The following is a 17,939-nucleotide window of genomic DNA, read 5'->3' as shown; positions in this document are numbered from 1 at the left end:
GCGCGCCCGTTTAGCCCCTTCTTAAAGAACAGGCGGGAAGCAGCCCCTTGCTCTGTCAACTTTCTCCCAATGTCGCAGGACCTGTATCCCTGTATTGCTTCATGAGAAAGTGCAGTCTTTGTTGGACATTACTCTAATAAAACACGAATTAACTACAACCTCTGGTCTGGTTCCTGAGTCGCATCCTGGGCCTGACACCATTTGTGTTTTTCACTCCTGCCCCCATAGTTAAACAGCTCTTGCAAAAGTTTCTGTGTGACAATACTATAGAGCAGGAGTGGAGAACCTCTGGCCCTGGGGCCAGATTTGGCCCAGGATGGGTTCAAATTTTGCCCCTAAGACTGTTTAACCCAAACCACACACACTTGTCCCATACCTGAGATCATATGTAGGCAGCTAGAGTCACAGCTGTATTAGTTGCAAGACTTGAGTTTCCTGTGGGGAACTCAATTGTGCAGCCAGTCCTTGCAGAAGGCAGAGTTGAAGTTGCTGCCTGTCAGCTGATGGGGATAAGATCAAGTGTGCTAGATTGGCTGTGTGATCGAGTTCCTCATGGGGAATCATGCAGCCAATCCCTGTAGAGAGCAGCTCTGCCAGCCCTATGCTTGGCACTTGGGAAGCACTGAGCACAGGGCTTGCAAAGCACTTTGGGCAGCGGTTCCAAAAAGCCTAACACCCAACTGGCTGTTGGGCAATTTGGAAGCACTGTGCAAAGTCCTCTGCAAGCCCTGTGATCAACACTTCCCAGGCGCCAAGCCCCTTGTGCTGCAGTTCCAATTCCAGCCAGCTGTCGGGCACTTAAAGTGCTATGCAAGGGACTTTGACCAGTGGGCAGGACATATATCCTGTCAATCATCTGACATCATGACATCAGGTGATTGACCAGTGAGTTGTCCCGTCCACCTGTCAAAAATTGCTGAGGGGTGGGCAAATAAGGATTTGGCCTGTTGAGCAAAAAGGGTCCTACCCCTGCTGTAGAACATTACTCCATATACTTCTGTTGGCCTGTTGAATGTTTTCTGCTCCATCATATCTTGTCATATTAAAAACCAAAGAAAGACAAGCCTTATTATTTTCTACTTCTCCCTATCCTCTCAAATGGCAACCTTGGGTTGGTTTGTCAGGGAATTTTCTGTCTTGTCTTCTATCAAAGGTTCCACAAAAGGAACTGTGTTACCACCGAGTTCTACTAATTTCCTTTTTGCTAGCAACACAATGTATCTGTTGCTAAAAGGTAGCCTTTGGTCAAGCCTGAAATTCTCATTCCCTTGTTCTGGAATATTTTGAGATACCCTGCCATTAGCTTAAGATCAACATAATCTTAAGTAGTATATTCTATCTTATCTTCTTCACCCCTTTCACAATTTCACAAAATGACTCACAGTTTTTACCCTAGTATTTCCATTTTGCTTTGCATAACATCTGCAGTCCTATCTTTTTCTTCCAAAGGGGCATCATTCCTGTCAGTGTCCACATTTTCTAAGGCCCAGATTATTTTGCTTCTTGAATCTATCAAAAATGTCATTGTTATCTTTGTTTATGAGCATTCTTCACTACATGAAGAAACAGACTACCTGTTCTTTCCTGCGAGTCTCTTCCCATAACTTAAATTGGCCCTTGTACATGATACTATGATCTTGACTCTTAACTTTGCTTTGGCAGTGATGTGGCCTGCTTGTCAAAGCAAGTCCATAACAGAACAACATAGGCTATTATACGCTGGCCCCAAGGACATGGTAGAACCATCTGAGGCCTGCTGTAATGAATTTGCTAGGCACTTCCAGGATAAAATCTTTAGTATCTGCCAGGACTCAGACTCCAGTGTTATAGCAGGTGAATTAAGCGGGGTATCCAGAGCACAGCCTTGTCCCGATTTCTTGGATGAGTTTCAGTTGGTGCAGCTTGAGGACGTTGACAAGGTGCTTGGACAGGTTCGTGCAACCACTTCTGTGCTGGATCCTTGACCTTCTTGGCTAATAAAAGCTAGCAGGGATGGAACAGCCGGCTGGGCCAGGGAAGTGATTAATGCCTCTCTGCGAGAGGGGGTGGTCCCTGGCTGCCTGAAAGAGGCGGTAGTGAGACCACTCCTGAAGAGACCCTCCCTGGACCCAGAAAATCTTAATAACTATAGGCCAGTAGCAAATGTTCCATTCCTGGGCAAGGTCCTTGAACAAGTGGTGGCAGGCTAGCTCCAGACACTCTTGGATGAGACTGATTATCTGGATCCATTTCAGTTGGGTTTCAGGCCTGGTTTTGGCATGGAAACAGCCTTGGTCGCCCTGTATGTTGACCTCTGTTGGGAGAGAGACAGGGGGAGTGTGACTCTGTTGATTCTTCTTGATCTCTCAGCGGCTTTCGATACCATCGACCATGATATCCTTCTGGGAAGACTGGCTGAGTTGGGAGTGGAAGGGACTGCATTGGGGTGGTTCCGCTCCTACTTGGTGGGTCGGCTCCAGAAGGTGGTGCTTGGGGAACATTGCTCAGCACCCTGGACTCTCCAGTATGGGGTTCCACAGGGGTCAGTTCTGTCCCCCATGCTGTTCAACATCTACATGAAACCGTTGGGTTTGGTCATCCGGAGCTTTGAAGTGTGTTGCCAGCAGTATGCTGATGACATGCAGCTCTATTTCTCCTTTTCATCTTGTTCAGGTGAGGCTGTCAATGTGCTGAACCAGTGCCTGACTGCGACAATGGACTGAATGAGGGCTAATAAACTGAGGCTCAATCCAGACAGGACTGAGATGCTGCTAGTGGGTGGTTCTTCTGACTGGATGGTGGATGTCCAACCTGTACTGGATGAGGTTGCACTCCCCTTGAAGGAGCAGGTTCATAGCTTGGGGGTTCTCCTAGAACCGTCTCTGTCACTTGAGGCTCAGGTAGCCTCGGTGGCACAGAGTGCCTTCTACCAACTTTGGTTGGTGGCTCAGCTACACCCCTATCTGGACAGGGATAATCTGGCTTCAGTTGTCCATGATCTGGTAACCTCCAAGCTAGATTACTGCAATGTGTTCTATGTGGGGCTGCCTTTGAAGACGGTCCAGAAGCTGCAGCTTGTGCATAATGCAGTGGCCAGATTGGTAACAGGAACCAGATGGTTCGAACACATAAAACCGATTCTGGCCCACTTGCATTGGCTGCTTGTATGTTTCCCAGCTCGATTCAAGGCTTTGGTTTTAACCTATAAAGTCTTACATGGCTTAGGACCACAATATCTGATGGACTACCTCTCCCGACATGAACCCACCCATACACTACGCTCAACATCTAAGGCCCTCCTCTGGGTGCCTACTCCGAGGGAAGCTCGGAGGGTGGCAACAAGGGAGAGGGCCTTCTCAGTGGTGGCCCCCAAATTATGGAATGATCTCCCTGACAAGGTGCGTCTGGCGCCAACACTGTTATCTTTTCGGTGCCAGGTCAAGACTTTCCTCTTCTCCCAGGCATTTTAGCATGTTTTTTTAAATTGTTTTTAATTTTTTTTAATTGTGTTTTTAAATTGTTTTTTGTGTTTTAAAATTTGTATATTTGTTTTTATTGTTTTAATTGCTGTAAATTGCTATGGGGCGGTATATGTGAGTGAGTGCGTAAATTAGGTATACATTTAACAACTGTATTTACCTTTAGCCATAGCCTGTGTTATAAAATTTACAGGAATGTTGAAGAAGACGGAGTATCTAATGTTGAGAAGCTGTTGCCCTCAACCAATATTATTTCAGGTTTAGGTCCTGCTGGAACAGTTGACAGCAACCATCGCTAATTGATAATACTGACTTGTTTAGTTAGATTTTAATTTCATGTTTCATAGGAACTGGATTATTGTTTTCGGAATATGAACACTGAAGTCTACAGCTATATTTTACCAACAGAACTAGCTATATCAGCCAAATCTATCTTGTTTTATTTGGGAAAAGGGGAAGATATAAAGGATCTTTTGGATCTAAGCATTCTCTTTCTTTTCTGTGCACTATCTTATTAATTTTGCTTGCAAGAAGTGATTCAGTCTAAACATAATTATAGTAGTCCAAACTGTTTACTTCCTTACATAAACATCTTTCTATCTTTTTCAGTTGCATGAGCACCCAACTGAAGGAAATAGGGTTAGGAATCTAGAAATCTGAATAACCTTGGTTGTGCTTCGTTGTGCTGATCTTTGGTTTCTAGCATAGGATCCTGGCATCTCAGCTATCTTTTTAAGGTCAATGGATACAATCTATTAGGCTATTAAATGTAGCCTAAGGGTGTGGAGTACTGTGGCCAAGTACATTAACCATCATGGCTGTAGAGAGACGCTAAAGATGTGTAAGTGTTTACTAAGTGCTCAGATGGTAGGATGGATCTGTATGTTTTCTCCAGTAATTAGGGTAAAGAGGTTGTGTGTCTTGCTCAGCTCCCTGGCCTTAGAATGCCAACACCCCAGATAGTTGATCCCTCACTTCCTCTTTTTTCTTTTCTCTACTGTCTGCCAAAAAATGTATCATGGAAGAAAAGATAAATTATTATGGAAGTTACAACAAATTCTGATGTGGATGATTTGCATCACTTATTCTGGCTGCTCAGTGGTGTATGTGTGTTAGGACTTTAGATTTTCCTCACATGTACGATGTTAGAACAGCTAAAGTCATGCCCCATTTTGTTTTTGCAGTTGAGAGGCAGTTGACCAGTGGTGTATATTCCTAGGCAAAATAATTCCTTGGTAGAATTCCTGCACTGTAAGTGTCAAGATCCAACTTGATCATTTTGTTTGTTGTGAAGATCCTTTGCCAGGGCAAACTGTTCCACTATGCAGGCAGGTCTTGGCTAGGAAAAGATGACAATTAGGTGAGATTTGGTTAAAACTAATCATCACTGCCAATTCCAAATGTTTTCCAACCTCTAGCCCCCCCCCCCCAACTTAGAGCAGGGATGTCTCAGTCTGGGGAGAGCTACATAAACACATACATGCAGATTATCATATAGCAAGCTGGTTTCCTGTGTTGGTTTATTGTTGGTGCCCTGCAGCAGTTGAATGGACAGCCAATGTGGCATCTTTGGGGGCAACATGTGTCCCTTTTTGGTCCTGAGGTCACATACATGTAAGGGTTCACATGTGATTTAGTGTAGTTTTGTGACCCTTCACAAGTTGCTCCAGACCCAGAGTTTTGAAGGCATAGTAGCCAATCCCTCCTGAAAGCAAAACCAATTTAAAACATTGCCTTTGTTTTTGCATCCTTGCTTTTCAGTATGGAGCTCTGAATGTTTCTTTCTTTCTTTTCTTAACCCTGCTCGTTTTTGCAGTTCACGCTGTTGAGAGTAAGTGTTGCTGACTTTTCTTTTACTAATTCTGTACTGTCTGTAATTAAACCAATTAAATCCTCTAGTTGAAACATAGTGCTGCCTAACGATTTGACAAAATATCAGACACTGCATGTTTTCAGTCAAGGAACTGCAAATGATTTTCATGTGGCTATACAAGGTTTCTTTTATTTAATTTTTAAAAATTTTTTTACTCTAGCTCTGTTCTTATCTTCAAAGCCATGTTTATTGAATATATGGAAGAGGATACAGGATTAAGCCTTCTGCCCTCCCCGCCCATCATGTCAGGTTCCCATTCACACATACACAGTCTACACACTTACCATTCTATGTGTGTAGTGACTTGTTCACATCTTCCACCAAACTGAAGTCAGTGGTGGCACATGTTCATTGAACATGGCTTTGAAGGTGAAAACAGTGCTTATGGTTCAATAATAATAATTTGAAGAACTGGAGTACACTTTAAGGTTGTAAAAGTTTATAAAATAGCTTTATTTAAGCTTAAACTTTTATTAAGAGGAGTTAGCTTAAAGAGTACATACTTTTGATTTTCAGCCCAAGTGAGAAGTGAAATGTGATACTGCATTTAGGTGAGCCAAGAACATGTATATATTTTTTTTACTTTGCACATCAAGCAGTTGCTGACTAAGGTGGCTAGTCATTACAGCTTTGACAAATAAGGTGATGATGATGTCTAGGTTAGCTTCAAGAGCTGTGAGAATAGTTGCTTATGCAGTTTGGGTAGATAAAACTCTGGATAAATCCTATTAGCTTTATACTTGTACTCCCTGACTATCAAGAATGTCAAATTCATGGTTAAAACAGTTGATTATTATCCTGGAAAGTTCTTTGCAAGTGTTATGGCCATTCAGGTGGGGGGGGGAACCATTAACTTATTTTAAAAATGTGGACACTTTCACTAAGGGCTTACTTACCAGGCTGTGTCCAACAAAAGCTCGGTACGTGAGCTCTTTGAATTTTACACATTGCAAACGGATTCACAATGAAGTGAGTTCTCTACCAAAGGAAAGTGACTTGCTCTCAGACCCCCTCCTCAAATCTGGTTGTGTTGCCCAGTTCAAGGTTCCCTGTTCATAGCTCTTCTCTGTGGCATGCTGGTATAACTCCATAATACACAGATTTCAGGTGGTAGGGGGAGACTAGTTGTAGGATGTGGTAATGGAGGTGGAAAATCTGGACTATGGCATGTAGTAATTGCCTACACAAATCCTTTTTTATGTGAAAACCAAATTTCCAAGTATATCCCATAGTACACGTGCATGAAGTAATTGTTATGGAGAGTGCAAATTTGCACTTTACTGGGACAGCAGTCAGGCTTTAGCGAAGTCTTGCTTTTGTGGAGAAGGCTGTAAACTTAGGAATCTTTTAGAAACCTAGTATTGAGAATTGTATTATTACAGATGCCAGGACCAGGCTTTAGAAGAAGAAAAAATCATCCTTAGTCCTGATGGTTGTTTTTTCTTTAAATAGTATACATTCTAAGAGGGTATCTTAGATGTTGTTAGAGTCCATAAGGAGTTGCGCTCTAGCATTTCTTGTTCCATTACTGCCAGGTGAATTGATCCCTAGTTACAAATGCAATCAGAACCTTAGCACTTGCATGGTTTAATAAGCATAAATATGAAAGCCAAGCCAATTGGATCTTCTGGTGTATAGGAAAAAAGAGGACCACAGATAGTAGTTACAAAAGTCATGAACAATGTTCAGATTGTTGTCTATATTACTGTCATTTAGATTACTGATTTCTTAATACTGAATAAAGTCTCTATGGCCCTATTCAGACACTATGCCTAAACAGGGAAAACCAATGCATGTAGGGACCTTAGGCCATGTATCAGGGTTCCTGATTGCACGGAGGCTAAGCATGTTTAGCCAAACACAGAAGCCCCCTTCAGACCTTCCTATTCAACACAGGAAGGTTGGGGATGCATTGAAGGCGGGGCCGCTGCACTTGGCCCTGTGACCCAAACTTGTGTTGGCATAATGCCTGAACAGGGTGTTTCTTTTCCATTAAAGTGTGAATGTGCCTTCTGAAGGTGCTCTAAAGATAATAGGTTTAATCTTCATTTACAAATAGTGAAACCTAGGTTGATTGACCAGTTTCAGAAGCTTTGCAGACTACTGAGGGCAGCTTCACACACATTTTAAAGATGTATACCTAAAAGACCTTGCATGGTATACTTTTAAAAGAACATGCACATTTGACAAACTTGAGGTTTTCAGCTAGGCCTATGATAGGAGCACATCCTCCAGACAACAGAGACCTCCCATAGCCACTGCATATAAACACAGACATCTGTTAGTTGTAATCCTGAGAGTGGAAAGTCCAGTATCTCTGTCCCAAATTTAAAAAATGTTAGTAGCTTCACTTCCAGTTGGATCTGACACTTACTACTGAATTACCTTGATAAAATCTCTGTTTTAGACTTTTTAAAAAAGCATAAATTTGTTTGATAAGTGGAATCCATTGTGACTTATTTTATACTTGTGAAAGTTACTTTGCATAGTGCTAGCATTAAAAACCATTCTTGCATTTACAGTAAGAGTGTGGAATAGGAGTTGAGGAGGTATTTTTCCTTTATACAAGGAAGAGTTTGTCATGTCCTTAGAAACTTACTAAGATTGTAAAAGTTTTCAGTTTTTTTTTTTTTTTAAATGTGTAGGTCCATAAAATAAAGGACTTGTTAAAGTTATTTCATATTTTGTTGTCTTGTCTCTTACAGTTCATGATCTGCAGAGCTTTGGACTTGACAATGTAAGTATCTACATTGAAGACGTATTGGGAATGAGCTATTGAGTCACATCTGAAGAGATGGAGGTGAAGTGTCAGTGCAAATTATTTTCCCTTGTGCATGCTAATATGACACCTGTAGCTTTGGAAACAGCTGTGTACATGTGTAAGGCAAAAAAGAAAGCAGTATTTGGAACAAAATTGTTTCTTGAAAAAGACTACAACAGAATTCATTGTAACCTGGTGCTTTCAAAACCCAGTGGGTCTCAAAGCATCTACCCTGAGCTTCTTGCCTTATTTTTTAAAAAATAAAGTATCTTCTCCTGGAATACTTGCCCTGTATGCCACTGAACACAAACAACACATCTCCTTCCTGTGACTGCAGCTCCCAGAGGATAAGAGGTGTGTAATTATGGAGAGAGGAGTATGTTTCTAGTATGGCTTCTGCCCTAAGGTAGCATATGCGTGAAGTTGCACAGAAGGGAAATAATATTAGCAGTGCTAAACTTGCATAAGCAAGCGCAGATGCTAAACTCCCGTTGCTGTTATGCACACTGAAGAAGATAGAACTTCTAATCTGCTTGATTGGGCACATGTGCATTCACAAATGTTGAGGATCTGCCCTGGGAGAGTTCGTGAAGAATACCTACCTTTTGATCATAGGCTTAGTACCCAGCTTGCTCTGCCCTTTGCTGGTTCTGTTTGAACATGTTGTACTTTTTGTGTTTCAGATAAACATGACCCATTTTATCAAGCACCTTTCATTTGGGAGGGATTATCCTGGCATTGTAAACCCGCTTGATGGGACAGTTGTTACAGCCCAGCAAGGTACTGGCCTGAAAGTAAATTATATTATTTACTTATTTATTTATAAAAGTACTTTTATGCTGCCATCTCACAAAACATCAGGGTGGTGGTGTACAATAAGGTAAAAACATTTAAAACAATACAGAACCAGCATTAAAATGACATGATACTAAAAAAGCCTATCAGCACAAAAAAGTCTTCAAAAGACATCTGAAAGTCAAAAGTCAGGATGTCTGCTGAATCCTGCCAGAAGAGGGTTCCACAGCATGGAAGCAGTGACACTAAATGCCTGACTTCTGGTTGAGGCCAGTTGCTCCTCTGTCACATGGTGGGCAGCTAACAGTGCTGCTCTGGATGTTCAGGCTTGTATATAAGGGCTCAGGCGTCCTTAAGGTATCCTGGACCCAAGTTGTTGAAAGCTTTGTATATCAACACAAGAACCTTGAATCTGGCCTGGTAGCATAAGGGCAGCCACTGCTGATGTTTTAGCAGAGGTGTCATGTGCTGTCAGTGAACTGCCCCCTTCAGCAGTCTAGCAGATGAATTCTATGCTAGCTGAGCCTCCAGACCAGCACCAAGGACAGCCCAACAGAAGAGCACTTTTTTTTTTTTTAATTTAATTTATATACCGCCCTAAGCCAAAAAGGCTCTCTGGGCGGCGGTGTACATAAAAGATAAAACAAGCAAAATATATAAATACAGTAAATATAACAGAATCAAAAGTCAAAACAACAAACAACAACAACCAAGCAACATCAAAATATAACAATAATAAGATACTGTTTAAAATACACGATAAAAACAATTATTAAGATACATTTTAAAATGCCTGGGAGTATAAAAAGGTTTTCACCTGGTGCCGAAAAGATAGCAGCGTCGGCGCCAGGCGTACCTCATCGGGGAGACTATTCCACAATTCGGGGGCCACCACCGAGAAGGCCCTAGTTCTGGTCACCACTCTCCAAGCTTCTCGATGGGATGGCACTCGGAGGAGGGCCTTAGATGTCGAGCGCAGTGTACGGGTAGGTTCGTATTGGGAGAGGCGTTCCACCAGGTATTGCGGTCCCATGCCGTGTAGGGCTTTATAGGTCAAAACCAGCACTTTGAATTTAGCCCGGAAACAAATAGGAAGCCAGTGCAGACGGGCCAGAACGGGTGTTATATGAGCGGACCTTCTGGTCCGCGTCAGTAGTCTGGCCACTGCATTCTGGACTAGCTGTAGTTTCCGAACTATCTTCAAGGGCAGCCCAACGTAGAGCGCATTGCAGTAGTCCAACCTAGAAGTTACCAGAGCGTGAACAACTGAGGCGAGGTCATCACTGTCCAGATAGGGACGTAGCTGGGCTACCAGTCGAAGATGGTAAAAAGCGTTCCGTGCCACCGAGGCTACCTGGGCCTCGAGAGACAAGGAAGGATCGAAAAGGACTCCCAAGCTACGAACCTGTAGTAATCGAATGGACTACAGCGGCCAGGTTATCCCAATCCACATACGGCTGCAGCTGGTGTTCCAGACAAAGTTGGTATAAAGCATTCCTAGTCACCGAGGTCACTTGCTCCTCTAATAACAAAGATGTATCCAGGAGTATCCCCAAGCTGTTCCTTGAGAGGAAATGCAACCCCACCCAGAACAGGCAATTGGCCTATTTTCCAGACATGAGGACACCTACCCACAGAGTCTCCATTTTCCCAGGATATAAACTCAGTTTATTGGCCTTCATCCAGTCCACTACTGCACTGAGAGACTAGTCCAAAGCTTGCACAGCCTTTCCTGATTTAGATGTTATAGAGTAGTAGAGCTACGTGGCAACAGCATACGGATGGCATTGTACTCCAGAACTCCTAATGACAACTCGCAGTGGCTTCATGTAGATGGTAAATAGCATCGGAGACAAAACAGTGCCCTGCAGAACCCCATAGCACAGGTTCCAGGCAGTCAAAGAGCAGTCCCACATGTTACTCTCTGGACTTGACCATGTAGGTAGGAATGGAACCACTGTTACGGTTTATTTATATTCGGCCAGCAACATGTCCTCTTGACCCTTGCCCTTCTTGGCTTATTAAAGCTTGCCAAGGGGGGTTGACCAAGTGGATCCAGGGTGTGGTCAATGCATCGTTGCAGGAGGGAGTGGTTCCAGCTGCCTTGAAAGAGGCGGTGATCCAACCACTCCTAAAAAACCCACCCTGGACCCATTGGTTTGTGACAACTACTGACCCGTTGCAAATACCCCCTTTTTACGGAAGGTGATTGAGAGGGTTGTGGCGCAGCAATTGCAAATACTTTTGGATGAAATGGATTTTCTTGACCCATCCCAGTCTGGGTTCAGGCCTGGCTATGGGACTGAATCGGCCTTGGTTGCCCTGATGGATGACCTTTATCGGGAGAAGGACAGGGGGAGTGCGACCCTGTTATTCTTACTTGATCTCTCAGCGGCTTTTGATACCATTGACCATGGTATCCTGGACCAACTTGGTGATATGGGTATTGGAGGCACTGTTTTACAGTGGTTCCAATCCTATCTCCAAGGTCAAATCTCAGAGAATAGTATTGGGTGGCTGTCTTTCGGCCCCCTGGCGGTTGTGCTGTGGGGTGCTGCAGGGTACCATCTTGTCCCCCATCTCTTTAACATCTATACAACGCCCTTGGGAGTGGTCATCAGGAGATTTGGGGCAAGATGTCAGCAGTATGCTGACGATACCCAGCTCTATTTCTCCGTAACATCTGAATCAGGAGAGGCCATGCAAGCCCTTGGCCGCTGCCTGGACTCAGTGGTGGGCTGGATAAGGGCCAGTAAAGTGAGTCTGAATTCTAGCAAGACAGAGGCAATGTGGGTTGGTGGTTCCTGAGTCCGGATAATTGGTCAGTTGCCTGATTTGGATGGGGTTGTACTCCGTCTGAAAGAGCAGGTTCATAGTCTGGGGGTGCTCCTGGATCCATCTTTGTCGCTAGAGGCCCAGGTGACCTCCGTGGCTAGTCGTACCTTTTACCAGCTTCGGTTGGTAAGACAGCTGTGGCTGTTTCTGGACCAGGATAGCCTGACCACTGTTGTCCATGCACTGGTAACCTCCAGGCTGGATTATTGTAATGCGCTCTATGTGAGGCTGTCCTTGAGGTTGGTCCAGAAGTTGCAGCTGGTGCAAAATGCGGCGGCAAGACTGCTCACTGGGGCAGGGTATCACCAACATGTCATCCTGATGGTGAAAAAATTGCACTGCCTGCCCATTTGCTACCGGGCCAAGTTCAAGGTTCTAGTTTTGGTGTACAAAACCCAATACAGCTTGGGACCAGGATACCTGAAAGACCATCTTACCCCTTATATACCCAGTCGATCACTGCGCTCTGCAGGTGAGGGCCTCCTGCAGATACCATCTTATCAGGAGGTCCATTCTGCACAACATAGGAAACGGACCTTTAGTGTGGTGGCATCTACCCTGTGGAATTCCCTCCCCTTAAATATTAGGCAGGTGCCATCTCTGCTATCTTTTTGGCGCCTTTTGAAGACTTTCCTCTTTCAACAAGCCTTTTAAGTTGAGACCTATCCCAGTCTGCGTCTGTGTTGGAATTGCTTTTTAATATTTTTTTAAAACCTTTTTTTAAAAACTATGTTTTAACCCTTTTTTAAAGGTGTCTGTAAAGCTTTTTTTAAAAAAAAATGTTTTTAAAGTTGTTTTGTTTTAATGTATTTTAAGGTCTCTGTATGATGTTTTAAAGTTTTTTTAGTGCTTTGTTTGCTGCCCTGGGCTCCTGTGGGGAGGAAGGGCGGGATCTAAATAAATAAATAAATATTCAGTAATAGGCAAAAAACCCTTGCAGTTTAAGAACATACCTATTGTTGTTATAGCCAACAGATATTTCTATCAAACTTTAAAAAGCAGGGAAATTGGGCAGCTATAGTGAATGCACCAAGGGAGCAGGAGACCTGACCTCCTCTCTGAGATATTATACTGCCCTACAAATTTGTCAAAATGCAAACACAATTTGAGTTGGCCTTTCACAGTCCAACCAGTTCCTGTGTAGCTTGGAAGAATTTAATATGTGCCTCTGAGCATATGGTGAGTGGTGGCAACAGGTTTAATCATTTGCATGCTTATTGAGTTCAGTAGGATTTACTGTCGTACTATCATGCTTAGGATAGGTGGAACTGACCGTGGGGGAGGAAAAGAGGGAGGAAGGGTTGGAGTGTGCAGAGAAGGAGCAAAAAGTGATGAGGAGGGGAGCAAGAGGGAATCCCCAGAAGAAGGGCTGACTGTTTAACCATTCTGGCCACTGTAGTTCTGTCAGGGGAATCACTCTCGGTACCCTTCACAAACTACATTTCCCAGGATTCTTTGGGGGAAGCCATGATGACTGCTTAAAGTATAATAAATGTCTGGCTTGGGTGTGGTCCCGATTAGCCAAGCCAAACAGTTGCGAGTCTGGCTTTAGAACACTGACAGTTGGTTCTTACTGAGCATGCCTGTGCTTACCATTGACTTCAATGTTACATTTCTTGAATTAAAAAATGCCTGGCTGATTTTTAATTAAAGTGCAGAAGATGAAGGTCAGAGTATGGGGCAAGGTCAGTAATAGGATTACAGGTACTTTGTGAACATGGCTGATTTTCAATTAATTTCAACAAAGTATGAGAACCCTAACAGAAAAAAGTCCAACAGGGGTCTGGATTTTTTTTCTCTTGTTTTACACTTTAAACTCTCGATTCTCTCTGACTGTTTTGTGTATTGCCATGAAAATGTAGAGGGTTGTTAAGCAATTGTTTCTGAGTTCAGGACTATAGGTTTTGTAAGGTTTTGTTTTGAAAGGAGCTTATGGGAAGCAGCAGAATGACATGGCGGGTATTTCCAATTTAACATTGTGGAATGTGAAAAATCCATGCTGCCTATAGTAAATAGCCACACTCATGGGTGTATAACAACACTTTTTGGCCCAAAGACTCCAAAAGCAGTGAACAGCAATTTAATAAAAGAAAGCTCTAATAAAAGTACAATAAATACAATTAAGTCAATCATCAAACCAATATAAAATAGCAAAAAGAAATATCTGATAATGGCCTGCCTACACAATGAACTGGCTAAAATATGACGGCTATTGACTAACCTAGGACTCTCCTAGTATTAGGTTTGTATGAGAAGTGAATAAATCCCAATAAGTGAAGACTATCACATTCATGGTAATGTTGCACAGGTTATGTGTATATATGCCTTCTGCAGATATACATACAGAAATGTGACAAAAATAACCATATTTATTATAGAATAGGGTAACTGGCTGATCTGGCTCAGTAAAATGGGAAGGATGCCATCTGATCCCTCAGTTGCCTCCCAACAGTCTATCAGAGAGACAGGGAGGCATACATGAAAGAACTGTGTGCACCCTTTTCTCTGTCCCCTTTTTACTTTCCAAGTTGTTCCCAGCTCAGAAATATGAAGGCGTGAGGGCAGAGACTTGTCTTCCTCTTCCCCACCACCACTTCACAAAAGATCTTTACTAGTTCCCTTTCCCTATAAAGTTACCTCAGGGAGGAATGTTTGGCTTCCTTGCTCTTCCTGCCTCCCCGACCTCTTCATAATAGCCTGATAGTAAGTTTGCAGACTAGGGTTGTTAGAGAAAAGATTATTGCTATGTATCTGGGACCTCAATAAAATGAATAAACCCCACATTAAAATTACTGGCACTTACTAATAATCTGTTCCAAATTCTTTCTTGCCATCTCCCCAATTTCATTACATTCTATCTAAAGGGACCTCCTCATTTCAATATGACACCTCCAAAGGATGTCATTAGTTCTGCACACTGAAGGGAGCTTCAGACTTCTGTCTCTCAAATAACAGTATTTCATGTTGCATAGCAATCCTCTTTTGATGCAGAGGTGTTTCAGAAACAGTTTGGCATGACATGGGTTCCTGCCACTGAAAGGGGAAAGTCAAAAATCACACTTGCCCTTTGCTGCCAAAGTAGCTGTTTGGACCTGACCCTCTGTGATCCTTGCTTATTAACACTATGTTTTGGCACAGCTTCCATGATGTTCCAGTACTTTGTGAAAGTGGTCCCCACAGTGTATATGAAGGTTGATGGTGAGGTAAGAACCCCATATTGCCTTTTTTCAAATAAATAAATACATAAATCTAGCTCTATTTTAAAGTAGAACCATGCTGTCTGGATTATTGCAGTGTAATTAGAGGTCAGGGCATTAGCAGAGCGGGAGGGCATGGAATTGCAAAAGTGTGAGTCACAACTGCATTAGGATTTCTGAAAGGGAGGAGAGGGGTTGCTGCAGACCCAGTTTCCGCAGACTAGAGTGTTGTATGAATAGAGGAGATGTATTAGTTGAGTGGATAATGATCTGGGGTGTCTTATAGATGGCCTCTTTGTGTGTGTTGGGAAGGTGGAGGAGAGAGAACAAACTAGGGTATACTTGATGTTTCTATCTGGGGGAGAATGCAGAGTGGCTGAATTTAACCCATATCCAAATGTTACATAATCAACTGTGTATCTCACTGTTGCTCTTTTTTATTAAACTGTTTTTCATACTTATGTTTTCCTAGGTGGTGAGAACAAATCAATTTTCAGTAACAAGACATGAGAAAATAGCTAACGGGCTCATTGGAGACCAGGGTCTACCTGGTGTGTTTGTGCTCTATGAGCTTTCACCCATGATGGTGAAATTAACAGAGAAACACAGGTGAGAAGTTTTTGTATGAAGCAAAATCTGGCCAGCCTTCTCCAAATGTAATTGTATTTATTTTATAACTTGTTTTATAAAATCATGTTCCATTTGCCCATCATGTGGTACATACCAATAGGTTATAGAGGTAATTCTCAAAGGCTTCCATGTGAACCAGGTACCACGGTCAAGTGGTATTAAATTACCTCTCTCCCTGGGTCTCTTTTTTATCAACTTTGAAATGTTTATTTAAAATATAAACATTATATTGTAATCTGAGCATTTTTTTTCTGCATAGGTCCTTCACGCATTTTCTCACTGGAGTCTGTGCCATCATTGGAGGGGTATTTACAGGTATTGGATTTGTATTTTTGAAGACTTGAATTGTTCTCCTCGCCCATTTCAGATCTAAAGTTTAGCTTGTAAATGTTTTGATCAATAGACGATACTTCCTAGGTGCTTTCAAAACTTGAGCTTTTTTATTTTTAAAAATCCTCTTCTCATTTGCAAAGATGAGTGTCATTGCTAGTAGTACAAACTAACATTGAAGTCTTGTATGTGTAAAAATTAATAGGGGTAACATTAAATAAGCAGCATTCACATGTGCTTGTGCTCATCACAAGGGGCACCTGCTAGTATTAGTGTGTCATGTGTTTGGGCTGTGTGACATGATTGCTCAGACAGTACAATGATTGCTGCTTTGCTTTGACAAGTTTAGGAATCTCCTTTTATGCTAAGGGGCAAACTTTTTAAAGAAAGCAGCTGTGGGTTCTTTTTTGGTGTGGCAATCTTGCAGTTAAAGAATTTCCTCTTTGCCAGTGCTGTCTTGGTTTCTATGTGGACCATCTAGACTGACCCTCTTTTTTCCTCCTCCTTTCAGTGGCAGGACTCATCGACTCTTTGATCTATCATTCAGCTCGGGTCATTCAAAAGAAAATAGAGCTTGGGAAAACAACATAGATTAGTAGCTGCAATCCCCTCTGAAGAACTTGAAGGAATTAAAAGCAAAACCCGAAGGTCAGTGGCTGATTTAAGGGTGCCAAGAAGATGCCTGGACTTGTGAAGAGAGACTGGCAATAGTTCCAGTCATGGGACAAGTAAATAGGGGATTATTAACATCAATCTTTTGTGGCAATGCTGTACACCCTAGATTTCAATACTTGTCTTATCTGTTGGCATATCTCTTAATTTCTAGATTCTGAAATGAAGAGCAATGAAGAATATGGAATACGAGACCTTTTACATGTGGAAACAAATATTTTGTATTTAATTTGTATCCAGTGATACCCTTAGGATGTGTGTGTGTGTGGACCAAATTCTCAGGAAAAAAGTTTTAATAAAGTCATCTAATATTTGCTTTCTTTCTACTTACCTTTCCCCACTGTGTTAAGTTGTATAGCATCCAACAATATTGATCGGTAATGCATTCTCGCTCTTCTGCTTTCCCTTGATACCATATACCATTAGTCTTTCCTAACCTGGGCTCATGGGAGTTGTAATCTAAAAAGAGCTGGAGGGCAAGTTGGGGAAAGCTGATATACACTAATTATTGACTACATGCAGTGTTCCTGATCTTCATATACACATGTGCGGTTAGTTATTTCTAGACTTCTAACAAGGAAACATAGGCATCAAGTACTTCATGAACTTGTGGAAGTACATTGTGCGAATGCTGTCCCACTAGCATCACCCAGTATGGCCATTAGTTACTGATTATGGGAAATGTAGTTCAGCAATAGCTGGAGGGCATATGCTGCCCAGCCCTAGTCTACACTGACTTGCAGCAGTTCTCTGAGGTGTTAGATGAGACTTGTTTCCTAGCCCTCCAGGGCTTGAACCTGGCACCTTTTTGTTTACAAAGCATGTACTCTGCCACTTAGCTATGGCCCTTATGAGTGCTGAGATTGCTATTCAGCACTACTTTCAACCATGAGCTATAGTATAGTATTCTGTATATAAAAAAACTGACAAGGAAAGGCAGTCCCTTTATTAAGCTGTCTGAGTTTCTGTTGTTCCTTGATATTGTAGATAGTGGTGTTGAAATTCCACCCTAACTTAAGGGTGCCTGTTACTGTACTTTCTTTCGCTAGAAGGCATCCAGGAAAGGATGGGTTAACAGCCCCCCCACAAGGTAACGTGACACAACTTTGTAGCCTATACTAAGCTCCTCCTAATTTCTTTAGTTATGTTTTTCTTTCAACATGTTTTCTTTCACCCAGTGCTTATGTTAGCTTCTGGTCCATTTCCCATTTAAAAAAAAAGGAAAGGGAAAAAAATCACCTTTTATCTGTAACACTCCTCCTTTGGCCTACCCCTGGTGCCAGTTTAGAAGACGTGACCAGATGTGGGGAATGACAAGCATAAGAGGACGAAACAAGCAAAAGCAGTCAGCTTTGCCTATAGAGCCCTGTCAGACCAAGTGGTGGCTC

At 42.4% G+C, this 17,939-nt stretch overlaps 1 protein-coding gene across 5 annotated transcripts in view; it reads left to right on the top strand.

Moving 5' to 3' along the window:
• ERGIC3 (ERGIC and golgi 3) overlaps positions 1-16,865 on the top strand; it is a 29,208-nt gene extending 12,343 nt beyond the window's left edge. For 3 of the 5 annotated variants that reach the window (XR_009763443.1, XR_009763441.1, XR_009763444.1), the window contains exons 8-15: positions 5,275-5,289; positions 8,037-8,068; positions 8,776-8,872; positions 14,861-14,925; positions 15,392-15,528; positions 15,809-15,864; positions 16,391-16,527; positions 16,706-16,865. Coding sequence is in view for 1 of the 5 variants with exons in the window: in XM_061631758.1 (XP_061487742.1) it covers positions 5,275-5,289; positions 8,037-8,068; positions 8,776-8,872; positions 14,861-14,925; positions 15,392-15,528; positions 15,809-15,864; positions 16,391-16,470 (482 nt within the window). In the remaining 4 variants the exon portion in view is untranslated. Of the gene's footprint in view, positions 1-5,274; positions 5,290-8,036; positions 8,069-8,775; positions 8,873-14,860; positions 14,926-15,391; positions 15,529-15,808; positions 15,865-16,390 lie in introns of all 5 variants that reach the window. The other 2 variants (XR_009763442.1, XM_061631758.1) reach the window with 2 other exon arrangements.
• Positions 16,866-17,939: the final 1,074 nt, after the last annotated feature.

This window comes from Rhineura floridana, chromosome 6 (assembly GCF_030035675.1).
Source record: "Rhineura floridana isolate rRhiFlo1 chromosome 6, rRhiFlo1.hap2, whole genome shotgun sequence".
In the NCBI taxonomy this organism is placed as follows: domain Eukaryota; kingdom Metazoa; phylum Chordata; class Lepidosauria; order Squamata; family Rhineuridae; genus Rhineura; species Rhineura floridana.
The sequence above is the reverse complement of the archived record's forward strand: the minus strand, read 5'-3'. Positions and strand labels throughout refer to the sequence as shown.